The 13,820-nt window shown below is 65.5% G+C and overlaps 7 protein-coding genes across 7 annotated transcripts; 3 read left to right on the top strand and 4 right to left on the bottom strand.

The window, feature by feature from the left end:
- Positions 1-2: 2 nt before the first annotated feature.
- On the top strand, positions 3-712 carry AMSG_06290 (uncharacterized protein; the record flags this gene model as incomplete). The annotated part of the gene is made up of 2 exons (XM_013901546.1): positions 3-377; positions 410-712. The coding sequence occupies 2 exons, from the start codon at positions 3-5 to the stop codon at positions 710-712; spliced, it is 678 nt and encodes a 225-aa protein (XP_013757000.1).
- Positions 713-735: 23 nt separating this feature from the next.
- On the bottom strand, positions 736-2,300 carry AMSG_06289 (peroxisomal leader peptide-processing protease; the record flags this gene model as incomplete). Its single annotated transcript, XM_013901545.1, has 2 exons — positions 736-2,200; positions 2,287-2,300. The coding sequence occupies 2 exons, from the start codon at positions 2,298-2,300 to the stop codon at positions 736-738; spliced, it is 1,479 nt and encodes a 492-aa protein (XP_013756999.1).
- A 581-nt stretch (positions 2,301-2,881) lies between these two features.
- AMSG_06288 (uncharacterized protein) lies at positions 2,882-5,175 on the top strand (the record flags this gene model as incomplete). Its single annotated transcript, XM_013901544.1, has 2 exons — positions 2,882-3,906; positions 4,090-5,175. 2 exons carry the CDS (start codon positions 2,882-2,884, stop codon positions 5,042-5,044), a joined length of 1,980 nt encoding a protein of 659 aa, XP_013756998.1. The 3' UTR covers positions 5,045-5,175.
- AMSG_06287 (swarming motility protein YbiA) lies at positions 4,955-7,712 on the bottom strand. The gene is made up of 2 exons (XM_013901543.1): positions 7,558-7,712; positions 4,955-7,435 (listed from the first exon to the last, which is right to left on the bottom strand). The coding sequence occupies exons 1-2, from the start codon at positions 7,692-7,694 to the stop codon at positions 4,975-4,977; spliced, it is 2,598 nt and encodes an 865-aa protein (XP_013756997.1). The 5' UTR covers positions 7,695-7,712; the 3' UTR covers positions 4,955-4,974.
- Positions 7,713-8,046: 334 nt separating this feature from the next.
- AMSG_06286 (signal recognition particle protein) lies at positions 8,047-8,454 on the bottom strand (the record flags this gene model as incomplete). Its single annotated transcript, XM_013901542.1, has 1 exon — positions 8,047-8,454. The coding sequence occupies one exon, from the start codon at positions 8,452-8,454 to the stop codon at positions 8,047-8,049; it is 408 nt and encodes a 135-aa protein (XP_013756996.1).
- Positions 8,455-9,572: 1,118 nt separating this feature from the next.
- AMSG_06284 (inositol polyphosphate 5-phosphatase) lies at positions 9,573-11,487 on the top strand (the record flags this gene model as incomplete). The annotated part of the gene is made up of 2 exons (XM_013901541.1): positions 9,573-9,624; positions 10,065-11,487. The coding sequence occupies 2 exons, from the start codon at positions 9,573-9,575 to the stop codon at positions 11,354-11,356; spliced, it is 1,344 nt and encodes a 447-aa protein (XP_013756995.1). The 3' UTR covers positions 11,357-11,487.
- Positions 11,364-13,705, bottom strand: AMSG_06283 (uncharacterized protein; the record flags this gene model as incomplete). Its single annotated transcript, XM_013901540.1, has 2 exons — positions 11,364-13,131; positions 13,663-13,705. 2 exons carry the CDS (start codon positions 13,703-13,705, stop codon positions 11,393-11,395), a joined length of 1,782 nt encoding a protein of 593 aa, XP_013756994.1. The 3' UTR covers positions 11,364-11,392.
- Positions 13,706-13,820: the final 115 nt, after the last annotated feature.

The raw sequence follows: 13,820 nt of genomic DNA, 5'->3' as shown, positions 1-13,820 counted from the left end.
ACATGGCGGCGCTGGGCAACCAGCTGTACTTTACAGGCACGGCAGAGTGCGAGGCGTTTGTAGCCAACCCACTGCGGGCCGACCGCTGCCGCGAGTGCCAACAGAAGCTCGAGGATCACCGTGAGGAAGCGGTGCCTGAGGACGCGGCGTTTGCCGTCCTCGCCGCTCGCTCGCCGGCCAATCGGATTGCCAGCTGGGCAGAGATTCTGGCGCGGCGCGACGGGACTGCTGGAAGTCAAGGTGGAAGCGAGCAGGGTGGCGACACCGGGCGAGCTGCGCTGTGGCACGGAGGGTACTTGGCATGCAAGGCCGAGTCGCTGGCGGAGATGGGCGTGAATCGTGTGGTGGCGACGGCCAAGGGTCTGGAGGCGTTCTTTGTCAAGTGGGAAAGTCGCTGTCAGCACTGGAGGACGATGGGCTCGTCATTCATCGGGTCGAGTGGATTGATGCGGAGAGCCAGGAGCTTGGCCAGGAGGAGATTGCCAACGCGGTCTCGTTTATGACGGACGCGCTGGCATCGGGCCACTCGGTCCTCGTCTTTTGCGCGCAGGGCAAGTCGCGATCGACTGCACTAGTCATTGCCTTTCTCCTCACCACCATCCGCTCGCTGACGTACGACGACGCTTTGGCGTGGGTGCGGAGCGCGCGGCCGCTGGCAGAGCCGAATCCTGGGTTTGAGCGCCAGCTGCGGGCGCTGGCGGAGGCGCGATGATAGCCAACAGCCCCGGCGCGGGGCTAGAGCTTGGACGGTAGCGTGGGATCGAGGCACCAGGCTTTGCGGGCGGCCGGCGATGCAGACGAAGCGTAGGCCGCGTGTATTGGGAGGATAAAGCCGACGTGGACCCGAGTGCCAAGAACGCCTGACGAGAGGTTGGAGGTGACGAGGCCGATGAGGTCGCCGGTGGCAGCATCGAGTAAGGCGCCCCCCGAGTTGCCGCGATGGACGGCGGCGTCGACAAGAACGAGTGCGGGTCCACTCTGCTTGGACTCGGCCCATACCTGGGTGATTGTGCCTGAAGTGGTGACCGGGCCCAGCGAGCGCGGGCCCATTGGCTCGAGAACTGGAAAGCCGACGACAACGACGCGCTGGCCACGGACCAGGGGTCGATTGGCAAGTGAAATCGGGCGGAGGCCGAGTTCTGCTGCTGGCTTCAACCACGTCACATCCAGGCCATCGGGCGACGGCGCGAGGCGCGATGCGGCGACGGCGGCGGTGGCGGTGTATGGATGCGGAGCGAGGGTGACCGGGGCGTCAGCATCGGCAACGACATGGGCGTTTGTAACGACGGCAGTGCGGCCACCGGCGCGTCGGACGACAATGCCGGAGCCGTACTGGTCGCCGCATCGGACCTTGACCACTGGCAACGACCGCGGCGGTGGTGCGAGGAGCGGACGGCAGCGGCGCGGAGTACCGCCGGTAAGAAGGGCAAGGAGCGGGCCGGTGCCGACAAACGGAAACAGCTCGAGCGCCGCAAGGCCGGGTGGCAGCAGCGGCGCAAGCGTAATGCCGACGACGTGGCCTTCCGGTGAGAGCAGGATGCCGCCCTCGGCGCCTGGCTGCAACCTCGCGTCGATGATGCCGGCGACGCTAGCAACTGGGAGCAAGGCAGCGACCGAGCCGGCGAGCTGCATATCGGCAAAGACAGCCGGGCAGAGGGCGGCAAACGGTGAGGCGAGGACAGCAACCGTAGTGCCGACCGCCAGCTCAGCGCTGGGCTCGACATGGAAGCTCCTGGCCGACGCAGCGTCTGACGGCGGCGGAGATGTCTGGACGCGGCACCAGCGCATGGCGCGGACAAGCCCATCGACCGGGCGGGCGGCAGACGGCGTGGCATCGGGCTCAGCGGGAGTGACCATACCGGCCCATCCTACGCGCCATCCGGCTGAGCTCATTAGGCCGACGCCCGACAGAGCGCTAGCGAGGCCGCTCTCGTCGACGATGGGCACGAGCTCCACGGCCGGGTCACTCAAGGAAGTCCACGGCCGCTGATAGGGCGGAAGAAGCGGCCGGAAAGCGATGGCGGCAGCGAGGTCATCGGGTGGAACACACTCGGCGCAGGCCATGTTCAGTTCGGCGAGGATCCAGGCCGGGAATATGAAGACGCCAGTGTTGGAGATGGCGCCCGAGACCGAGGTGATGACAGCGCCGACGTCGTCGCGGGCAAAGGCGAGGATGGAGAGGATGGCATCGGTGAGGCCACTCGCATCAGCATCAGCATCAGAGGATGATGATGGAGCGTGAGTAGCAGCAAGGGATCGAGGTCGATGCGGAGCTCTATCGGGCACGGTGTGAGGCGCATGGGGGAGGGGGAGATGAGTGTGCGGAGTGGTTGATCGGGACGTGTCGACTGCCGCACAGATCACCACACGTGGGCAGATGGATGGCCATCCCGATGCAGATCCCCGCAGATAGACATGCCGTCCAACACATTGGGCTTACAGAGCTCTTTGGTGCTAAACACGCTCATGAATCCTATCGCGCTCCCCACAGACCACTATCCACACAGATCACCGTCCACACAGACCACTATCCACACAGATCACCGTCCACGCAGACCACTATCAGATCACCGTCCACACAGACCACTATCCACCGGATCGGATCACCGTCCACACAGACCACTATCCACACGGATCACCATCTCCACGCATACTCATCCCTTGCCTCATCTAGCATACCTCGGTTCCTCGCCAATCCCCATCCCCCTGCCCCTGCCCCTGCCTCTGCCCCTCCCCCCTCCCTGCCCCCCCCCCTCCCCCCATCTGATCCCCATCCATCCCCCTCCGCCTCACTCGCCCCCTCCCCCCCCCCTCCAACCACTGCTCTCCCCATCACCATCACCCGCCCATCACCATCATCACCCTCGCCACAAACACACGTATGGCACAGGTATCTCGTGTACAACAGGCTCTAGAGAATGTGCTCGGCTCGCAACAGACCGGCTCAGGCAAGGACTTGTCCAACGCAGCCACGGTAGCCGGCCTCCTCTTTGCCTCCCTCCCGCCACGATTTGCTGACTATGCTGCTGCCTTTGAAGGCATTCCCGTCGATCTCCTAGATGGCTACTCGCTTGACGACCTCGAGTCATTGGGTGTGCCCAAGCAGGATACCGGTCACGTCAGAGTCACCTTTGCTCGCTTTGTCCGCGCTCTCAATGCCGTTCCTTCTCATGATCTCCTCGCTGGCGAGCTCAACGATGACGGTCCCGCAGTCGCCAAAGTGCCGCCGCCATTGTCGCTGGCTGGGGCCGATCCAGCCGAAGCCGCCAAAGCAAAGGCTGAGGCCAAGGCCAAGGCCAAGGCCGAAGCCAAGGCTAGAAAGCGCCGCAAGCGCGAGGAGAAGCTGGAGCGGCAGCGGATCCGCAAGGCAGAGGCCAGGGCTGCCGCTGCCGCTGCTGCACTCAAGGCCGCCGAGGCCGATGCTGCCGCTGCCGCTGCCGCAGCTGCCGCCGCCGAGGCTGATGCTGCGCTCGCAGCCGCCGATGCCAAGGCCGCTGCCGCTGCCGCCGAGGTCGAGGTTGTCAAGCGCTCGCGCAAGCGGAAGCGCGGCGCAAGCCCGTCGCCCGAGCCGCAAGATGTGACTGCCATCGCCACCACGCCGCCGCTCACCGCTGTGTCTCCTGCTGACGACGACACGCCTGTCCGTCCGTCGAAGCGTCGCAAACGGGGTGCTGAACCTGAATCTGCCCAGCAACCTGCTGTCCTTCCTGACGTACCCTCATCGTCAGACTCGAGCTCGGACTCGGATTCGAGCTCGGACTCGGATTCGAGCTCGGACTCGGATTCGAGCTCAGTCTCGGACTCGGACTCGGCCTCAGGCTCTGCCTCAGACTCGGCCTCAGACTCGGCCTCCTCATCCGGCTCGGAATCAAGCTCGGACGCAGACTCGGGCGCGTCGTCCGCCACGTCCTCGTCAACCTCCACATCCTCCTCCTCCTCCTCTTCCTCCTCCTCATCATCTGCCTCGCCCCCTTCCTCGCCCGCATCCGCCCCTGCACCCACACCACCTCCTGCGCCTGCACCCGCGCCCACATCCCCATCCAGGGCGCCACCGTCGACCCCACCCCCTCCGACGACCGCCGCTGACAGTGCGCTGGCGGCCGCCCGCGCCGGTTACGCCAAGGCGCGTCGGCTCGCCAAGTCGGCCCAGGCTAACAAGGATGCGATCGATGCGCATCCGGCAGCGCCGCTCACTGTGGCGCCGCCTCCGGCCGAGCGTGAAGCGCTGGCGTCGCCTTCGCCCGAGCCGTCGCCGGAGTCGTTGCGCACCCGTCGCCCGTCGCCGCCGCCCCCCATCCGCCATGCCCCGCCCAAGAGCGCTGCCGCTGAGTCAGCTCTCGCGCGGGCGCAGGCCGCTGATGTAGGCTCCCCCTCGCCGCTGTCGACCTCTTCGTCGTCGTCGTCGTCATCGTCCACATCGTCCGACTCGGACGACGATCTTGACGCGCCTGCACCGATGGAGGTCGCACAAGACGTGCCTTCTCGTCCGCGTGTGCAGATTCCTGTTCCGGTCCCGCACCCGCCGTTTGACGATGACGCCGGCACCGAGTCCGAGTCCGAGTCCGACTCGTCCGACTCGCTCTCGGACGTCTCAACGTCGGACTCGTCCGACGATGCGGCGGCATCGGCGTTTGCCACGCTCATGCAGCAGCCGGCAACATCGCCGGCGTCGGCGCTGTCGCGGCAGGTCCCAACCTCGCCGCTCGCGCGGGTCAACACGCCGTCGATCATCCAGTCGTCGTTTGTGCGGCGAACGCAGGCTCAGTCGGCGTCCAACGCCGCGCTCAACGCTGCGCTCCTCCGGTCGCTCCGCTCCAAGCGCAACGGTAACGGCTCGCTCATTGCCGCGGGCCTTGTCACTCCGACGCCGTCGGCCCGTCATGTCATCGCCGCCACGCCGTCGACCGCAGAGCTAGCGCGTTCGCTGCCGTTTACCCAGGCGGCGCAGCTTGACAAGGAAGAAGTCGATACTCTTTACTCGGCCATCAACGCCGACGACCTGTCGTACATCGAGTCAATCGTCAATGACGAGGAGCGCTGGTAGCTGGTGTGATGGCTGTCGAAGATGGTGGCGCGATGAATGAACTCGATCATGGTCGCCGCCGCTTCTCTGCTCACCCTGTCTGCGAGCACAGCTACAAACCGGGCCCGGGAAGTGCGGCGGAGCAAGCCCATCTCGCGTGCATTCTGCATCTCCTGCGCCATTGTGCCCATGGTCGCGTCGCGCGCCACGCACCCGTACGCCTTGACGTAGAGCCCGAGCATCGGCTCCGGCGTACACGCCGGCGCAGTCAGGACGGGCCCGCGCTGCACGCCGCAGCTCGCGCGCATATCTAGTACCACGGCTTCGTCGTCCATGCCGGCGTCAAGCGCAACTACATGCCCGGTGCCCGCCAACACGGCGTGGCTCGCCAATACAAAGTCACCTTTGCGCCCTGCAAGCCGGTCTGCCGCCGTCACCATGTTGATCGACCGGATGTTCTCGCCAAAGACTAGAATGAGCGCACGCAGCGCCGCGGCAGCGGCTTCGCCGCTCATCGCCGCCACGTTGACCAGAGCACGCCGCTCTGCATCGGCACCGCGTCCGGTGTCCACCACAACCACCGCCGGCCCGGAGCACACCCCAGAGTCGATGACGTGGATACCAGCGGATGCATCTGCCGCCCGTCGGCTTGCAGCCTCGTCCGGATGCGCCGCGAGGTACGCTGCAACGACGTCTGCGGCGACGCTTCTTGCATGGGCCCATGCCTCGATCCGGGCCTGCGCGTCTCGACACCACGGCGAAAGCGCATCGGCGCACGCGGCGTGCCCGCCAAACACGACGTCAATGCCGACAGCTTCCAGCGCCGTGTCAACGGCGAGCACGTCACCGACCGCCAGTGCGAGCTTGTGCGACCAGGACGTGAGTTTCGTGTCGAGCTCGGCCCGCGACTCTACTGCGAGGTGGACGGTCGGCAGCGTGTCGTGGGCGTCAAGAGCTGCCCGAAGCAGATCGTCGTCGACCAAGCCGGCCGCCTGCAGCACGCCCTCCACCGCTGCCATGTCGTCGCACATATTTGTCTGAAGCTTGGTCATCTGGTGCCAGTGGACCGCGAGCGCAGTGCAGAGGCCAACCAGGTGGCTCTCGCCGTCGGCGAGCGTGACTTTGCCGAGCGAAGCCTCTTCCACACAACCCGCGTCCCAAGTCGGACCTGCGAGCGTCACATCAGCTGGGACAAACAGCGGGAGCGGGAGCACCGCCACTGCCGCCTGCCACGCCGGCATAGCCAGCCCGGTTCCGATCTCAGGATAGAGCGCAGCCTCGAGAGCTGCGTACCGCGCGACGAGGGCGCCCACATCAAACTCGTTGCCGGTGGCCGCGGCAGCTCGGATGGTGGCGTGGAGCTCGGCGAGAAGCTTGGTGGCAGGATGGCGCGCGAGCGCGCTTGTGGCCAGTGCAAGCGCAACCGGTGTCATTGGCTCGAGAACGGCGAGCAGAAGCGCCGAAGGGATGGCCAGAACGTGCGCCATGCCCCCGCGCGGCACGCTGTACGTCGCGCTCCGCACGCCCATGAGTGCATAGTGCTCGCCAAAGAGCACAAAGGGGGCGACGGTGGACTCGGAGCCGTCGCTTGTGCTCGCGACGACGCTGCCCTCGAGAAGAACAAAGGCGTGGCCGTCGTCGCGGACGCCGCCGGGCGTGGCGAGCAGTGCACCGCCCGAGTACTCAAGGTAGCGGACGCCGCGGGCAAGGCGCGCGAGCGCATGCAGCGGCAGCAAGTTGAACGGCGGAGTATCGCCAAGGACAGCCTTGATCTGCGGCTCGCCGCCGACCATGCTACCGAGGTCGACGCCACGTGAGCTCGTCGCCAGCTCGGTGAGGGTACAGACGCCGGCCGGGAAGCGCGCCGGCGACCGCGGAAGCGTCGCGCGCCACGGCGAGCTCGGCGGCGTCGACTCATCCGAGAGAGAGTCTGACGTCGACTGGGCGAGGCCAATGGTGATCGAGTGGGTTCCGGCCAGCGTGCTGCGGAGCTCCATGAGCAGGACACCCAGCCGGTTGCGGGCGCCCGGCGCGGTGCCGCCCCAGTACGGATCCGCGGGTGAGTCCTCGACGAGTGTGGCGTCGCCTGTCTCGAGTAAGACCTGGAGGATGTGTTGGTTCTGTACGCACTTTGCCTTGAGCGCCTCGAACATAGCCTGCTCGCGGCGTCGTGCCCACGCAGGTGCATTGTACACGCCTGCGGCGATGGCGGCTTGGACCGCGTCCTTGGCCATGTGTCGCGCGTCGGCGGCGGTGAGTGCGCGCGAGACAGCGATTGCCGCTTTGGGGTCAAACGCCCGCACCTTTGCCGCCTGATAACAGTGCTCCGCGGTGGCGTACTCGACGTTGCTGAGCGTGAACGGTGCGATGTACTCGTTGTTGAGGCAGACATGCTCACGCATGACAAGATCACTGCCGAGAATAATGGGTATGGGAGGGGGGTGAGTGCTGCGGGGAGGGCGGGGTAGGGGGCTGGGGTAGAGCGGGATAAATGTCAATCTGGTCAGCATCTGGTCACCCGCAGCACTGCGTACCTCTTCTCACTTCCAAAATACACCACCGTAGCGAGTGTAGAGCCAGTGGCATGAGCATGCCCATTGCGGGGCGATATGTTAAGTTGAAGCGAGTTTGATGAGCCTGTTGAGCTCTCGTTCGACTCCGAGGTCGACATGGACGTGATGAGAGACAGCTATGAAGGGTGAGCGGCCGGGGTGGTCAGGTGGCAGTCAGGACCTGGTCACGTTGACAGACACGCCGGGGTGCTGGTGCGTCACAATGACGTCGACGGGCGGGTGGGTGGGTGGGTGACCATAAAATTGATGCCACGCGGCAAACTCGCCAACGCCGTGACTGCGTCTTCAGCCCAACGTGTCGGCGGACTTCGCAAGTCGGCCGCCGTGGTGGTAGTGGAAGGGAGAGTCATGCATGGGTGGGGAAGGGAGGAGGGAGGGGAGCGGGCAGGGAGAGGGGAAGAGGAGCGGGTAGCCCGTGGACACGGGCACGAGGGAGTACGGGACGACGATTTACTTCTTCTTCTTGTTCTTCTTCTTGTTCTTCTTGCCCTTCTTACCCCCGTTGCCCGGCGCCTTGCCTCGCTTGGCAATGGTAGGCACGATGCGACCGACGGCGCGCCAGAGCGCCATACGCGACGGGATTTCGTCGTTGAGCAGCTTGCCCTCCTTGGTCTTGATAGCGACGCGGACACGGCCCTTCTCGAGGTAGTCCCGCGAGTACATGGCCTCGGGCTCGGCCTTTGTGGGGAGCTTGAGGTTGACTCGGCAGATGGTCTCGACCTCGGTCATGGTGGGGTTGTCGCACGCGTCGGCCACGGCCACACGCCGGCCCTGCTTGAGGCTCCGCTTGGCATTAATGTATATGGGGTAGAACACCGTCCACTCGTTGTCCGGCGGGAGCTCTGCCTTGGTCGCCATGGTCAACGGGTGGTGAGGTGTGAGTGTTGGTGGCGCGGGGGAGAAAGCTGTTGCCGGCCGACGGTTCGCGGCCGATGGCTCGGTGCCGACGGCTCGGAGCTCGTTCAGCGACTGGCTTCATTACCTGTGCGCGCTAGAGCAAGGCGCGGCCAAGCCAGGCGGTCGATGCCATTTGCACAAGGGTGCGGACGCCGCGGACGTGAACGAGCGATGCATCGAGTGGGTTGAACCGGGCCGACTCGAGGAGAGTGAGGTAGGCGTCGCAGTAGTGGAGCGGGAGGGAGATGTAGCGGACGTCGGGAGCGAGGCCCGGATCGGCAAGGAGCTCGCGGGCCTGGTCGACGTGGGCTTTGGCGACGACGGCGACGTCAAAGACGGCCTCGCAAAACGGGTCGTCGATCTCGCCGGCAAAGACCGAGTTGACGGCGACGCCGTGCTTGAGAATGAGCTCGATGGGGATGGCCATCTCCTTCTTGGGCAGGGTCAACGGGAGGCCGCGGAGAAGGGCGACGAGGCCGGCGGCCTTGCCCACGTGCGAGGCGACGTGGTCGGCGCGCGCATCCTCGACGCCGAGGATGGAGAGCCCGGCGTAGTTGAGCGACGACGCGGTGGCCTCGGCATACTCCTCCAGCTCGGCGAGCGTCTGCGGCTGGGCCACGCCGAGATCGCCGCGACGGGCGGCAAGGACCGATTGCAGCCAGTTCTTGGTGAGCAGCGGCGATGCTGCCGACTTGAACACGTTGGCCGCCAGCGCGATGACCACCTCGGACTTGGCGCCAACCGAGTCGGCCGGCAGCAGCCCGTTGCCCTTGGCCCCGGCCCGCATGGCGTCGTCGACCACAGCCTCCCACCACGCAAACCGACCCATGCCAAGCTCCGGCCGCGAGACCTTGGACTTGATCTTGGCCGTCTCCACGTTGAACGCTCTCAGCGCGTAGAAGCCAGCCTGCGCCTTGCGCGGCCAAAGCAAGCCGCACACATAGTTGTCACGATCGCCGGCCTTGGTCGTCTCCAATGTCGCCCGCGATGCCGCCGCCACGGCCTCTGCCGCGCTTGCCTTGCCTCTCAGCGGCACGACCTGCCCCAGCACAGCGACAGTGTCCACCGCCGGCCGCGGCATGAGCGCGCCCATCCGCGCCACCGACACGCTGCACGCCCGCGCTACTCCGCGTCGCACAGCAAGCATGGAAAGAGATACTGCAGAGAGCAGGGTGTCAAGGGTGCAAGGCGAAGAGAAGAGTGTGGTTGTTGCCAGAGGCCAAGCCAGGCGGGGGGAGGGGGGGGGGGGGGTAGGGGAGGGGAGGGGGAGGGGGGAGGGGGGGGAGGGGAGCCCGGTCCATAGTTTGAAGACCTTTCCCTGGGGATCGGTGACGGCAGGCGGCAGAGTGATCGCGGCCACGATCACCGTCACGTGTACGGACACAGACAGCAGACGACGGGGGGGTGGAGCGTGGAGACCCGTCGCTGACGCTGGTGCTAGCACACACCTCTCACCCTTCTTCATCCACACACGCCTCTCCCGACGCCATCTCACACACGTGGCTGTGGTGATATGAGCAACTTTGGAGAGCTCGTGGACGTCGAGGCGGAGACAGCGCCGCGGGAAGGAGGCGTGCCGAGTATCACCGCCGTCCCGCCCACGCCCGACGCCTCGCCTGCGCCGGCCATTATGAGGCTCGCGGCGGTCTCAGAGACGGCGGCGGGGGAGGCGCGGCCGGCCAAGCCGAGTACGGCCCCGGTCTCGCCGGGTGCAAGCGGCGGCGAGGCTGGTGGGACAAGCTCGGCGGCGGTGGGCAGGGGTGGAAGCCAGGCTGGACCGTCATCGTTTGCGGCGCGGGCGCGGCGGCGGCATGAAAAGCTCTGGGGCGAGGTGGAGGGCGAGCAGATCAAGGTGTATGCGACGACGTGGAACTTGCATGGCTTGCCGACGCCTGGGATGGAGACGCTGGCGACGTTTCTGCCTGCGTCGTCGATCGATGCCGACGTGTATGTGGTGGGCACGCAAGAGTGCGAGCAGTCGATCTCCAAGGCGTTCTTTGTGTCGTCGAAAAAGGCGTGGGAGACTGCACTCGGCCACGTGCTGGGCCCGCAGTACGTGCTGCTCCGGTCGCACACGCTGATGGCCATCCACATTGCAGTCTATGTCCGAGCCTCGCTGCTAGAGGCCGTGACGCATCTGCGGTCGGACGCGGTGGCGACGGGCATCGCCAACCTGGTCGGCAACAAGGGCGGAGTGGCGGTGTCGGTGCATGTGGCCGGCGTTGCCATGCTCTTTGTCTGCGCGCATCTGCCTGCCCACCAGGGCGCGGTGAGCGAGCGCAACGAGGCATACCACCGGATCAACGCCAACCTAGCGGTCGTCCCGCCACGGCTGGTGGCGCCCGAGTCGGCGGACCTCTTTGACGCCTTTGACGTTGTCATCTGGTTCGGCGACCTCAACTACCGGGTCAACGGGACGCGGGCGCTGGTCGACGCGGCGCTTGCCCGCAATGAGCTCGACGTCCTGCTTGGCAACGACCAGCTGCGGATCGAGGCCGAGGCCGGACGCGCCTTTGTGGGCCTTGCCGAGGCGCCCATCGCCTTTGGCCCGACGTACAAGTTTGATGCCGGGACTAGCTCGTACGACTCATCGGCCAAAGCCCGGATCCCGTCGTGGACCGACCGCATCTTGTACAAGCCGTCGCCGTGCTGCCGGCTTCACGCCTACGCCGACCGCGCCAACGTGCTGTACTCGGACCACAAGCCGGTCTTTGCCACGCTAGTTGTCGATGCCGACAAGACCGAGGCCGGCACCGCCACCTCGCTGCCGCCGCAGACGGTCCTCGGCATGAGCGAGCACGACGTCGACGACATGATGCCCGACGACGATGCAGGCGGCGGCGATGGGTGCGTGGTGAGCTAGTGTGTGAGGGGCGGCGTGTTTGCTTGTGTCATGGAACTAGAACTTGCCATCAAAGCCGACAAAGCCGGCGAGGAGAAAGAGCGGAAAGAATGATTTCTTCTCGATGTGCGAGCACCAGTTCCATGTCGAGGTGAGGCGGCCGTCGATGCACGAGCCGGCGGACGACCAGTTGTTGGCGCCAGAACCATCAAAGCCGTAGCAGAAGAAGTTCCTCAGAACAAACTTGATGGCGCGTTCCGAGCCGCCGACAATGTCGAGCATGCACGGCGACATGGAGGGGATTGCGCGAACGCAGTTGACGACGGGCCAGAGGATGCGCGGGACCTGAACGTACTTGTCGATGATGACGAGCGCGTTGGGCACGTTGACGTCGCCCGAGTGGATGGCGGACGAGCCAATCCAGCGGCCAAACTTGGCCTGGACCGAGCCGAGGATGCGCGAGAGTGTGCCTGCGCCCTTGGGCGCGGACATCATGCGCTGTAGGCCCTGGCCGGTGTCGCGGAGTCGGTAGTTGCGCCCGCCGAGGCCGTAGAAGCTCCCGCCGCCCTTCTGCGCGGCGCCGCCACCGCCGATCAGGTCGGCGTCGCAGGCCATGGCGAGCTCGTAAAAGTTGTACTGGATGGCGCCCCAAAGCTCAAAGGTCTGAGAGACATACTCAAACTGGGTGGCGTGCGAGTGCGACAGCCGAGCGCCACCCACGCCAGCTCGGATGGCGAGTGACCAGGCATCGTCCTCCTCGGGCGAAAAGTGCTCATTAAGGAGCTCGGTGATGGCCTCGACGCATCCGCGGGCGTGGTCCAGAAACGCGTTGGCGTCTGATATGGAGAGGATGACCCGCTCGACCTCGTCGGCAGTGAGCTCGTCGTCGGAGCTTCCGCTGTACTCGCGGATGAGGTAGCTCCGCGCCGCCCGCTTGGCGTTGAGGTCGTCGTCAAGCTCGGCGCGCGATCGGCCCAGTAGCGAGACCTCGGCGGTGGCGGTGGGCAGGTACGGGTCGTCGAGGAGGGCGAGCGCGCGCGGCCCGCGATCAGAGAGCATGCTGTACACCGTCTGTATCGGCGCGACCAACGGCTCGTGGATGCCCATGTCCTCGCGAATCGCCTCCGAGTCCATGAGCATGTACATGAGCTTGCCGTACGATGTCCGCAGCTTGTCCGGATTGAGTACCTTTTGCCGGCGGACAACCTCAAACATGGTGGCGTACAGGCCCGCATTCTTCCCGTGGTCGCCCTTCACCAGCTTCTTGCCCTTGTTGAGGTCAGTGGTCACCACAAGGCCGGCCACAGTGTCAAGGAACTCGTCGAGCTGCTGGGTCATGATCGGAATCTTGGACCGGTAAGTGAGGACGTCGACCTTGTCGGTGTACTCTGAGATCTCCAGCGCGGCCTCCATCAGCGCGAGCACCTCACGCTCGTCGCGAGTAAGGCGGAGCGGAATGAACGCCGCACGATGCTTCAACTTGCGACCGTCAAGCACTGGCAGCATGCGCAGCTCGGGCGTGGGCGCGCTTGGCATCTCGCCGTCCTGTGGCGAGGCAATAGCCATGGGTGTCGGCGACCGCGACCGGCGCTCATCATCATCCTCCTGTGCCTCGCTCTGGCTCGCGACCTCGAGCGACATGGGCAGCACCACCCCCGACACGTGCCCGCCACGGGTCAGTCTCTCCATATCGTGGGTGATGTGCTCCTTCCGGCTTCCAGAGGCGTGAATAGCGGCAAAGCAGACGCCGCAAAACTCCTCGGCGCATTGCTCGCAAAACAGCTCCCAAGGCTGGTCTGTACACTCGACACACATGCCTATGAGCTCTCCTGGTGTTGCGCTGTGGCTCGACATGAGTGTGTGGAAGGGGACTGGTGGGGGTGGGGGTGGGGGGTGAGATGGGGTGGGGTTAGGGGGGGGGAGAGGTGGGGTGGAGGGGCGAGACGGGAGGGATGGTTGGACTTGGTCTCGTGGACGTACTCAGGTCGCGCGGGAGGGGTTGGCAACGAGTTGATGGAATGTCCATGGACGGATCGGTCCATGGATCGGTCATCGGATGGGCAGCGTGCGTGTGTGTGTGTGTGTGTTTGAGGGAATATGATTGGAGACAGGGGATCACACGCATGCCCGGATCATGGAGAGGGTGCAGACGAAGAGCATGAGCGTCAAAATGGAAGGATCGGACGGACGGCGGCCGGTGGAGGCAGAGGCGTGTGGAGTGTACGACATGGCTGGCTAGGCCTTGTGAGTCAAGGCGAGGGCAACACCTGACTATTGGAAGGGTACAGGTGTGTGGACGGTATGCCTGTTGCTCCTCCCACGCCAACCAAAGAGGTCGATGTGCTGGATGCGCTGCCGGAGCAGAGGCATGTGAGCAGCGAAGCAGCGACGGGAACGGCTGTTGGGGACGGGCGACAGGAGCCGCTCTGGCCAGCAGATGGCATCGATGCCTACGTTCCACCACCTGGTGCACCTGAAAGTCAGC

Source organism: Thecamonas trahens (genome assembly GCF_000142905.1).
Source record: "Thecamonas trahens ATCC 50062 unplaced genomic scaffold supercont1.28, whole genome shotgun sequence".
NCBI classification, from domain to species: domain Eukaryota; order Apusomonadida; family Apusomonadidae; genus Thecamonas; species Thecamonas trahens.
Note: the sequence above shows the minus strand (reverse complement) of the source record. Positions and strands in the feature narration are given on the sequence as shown.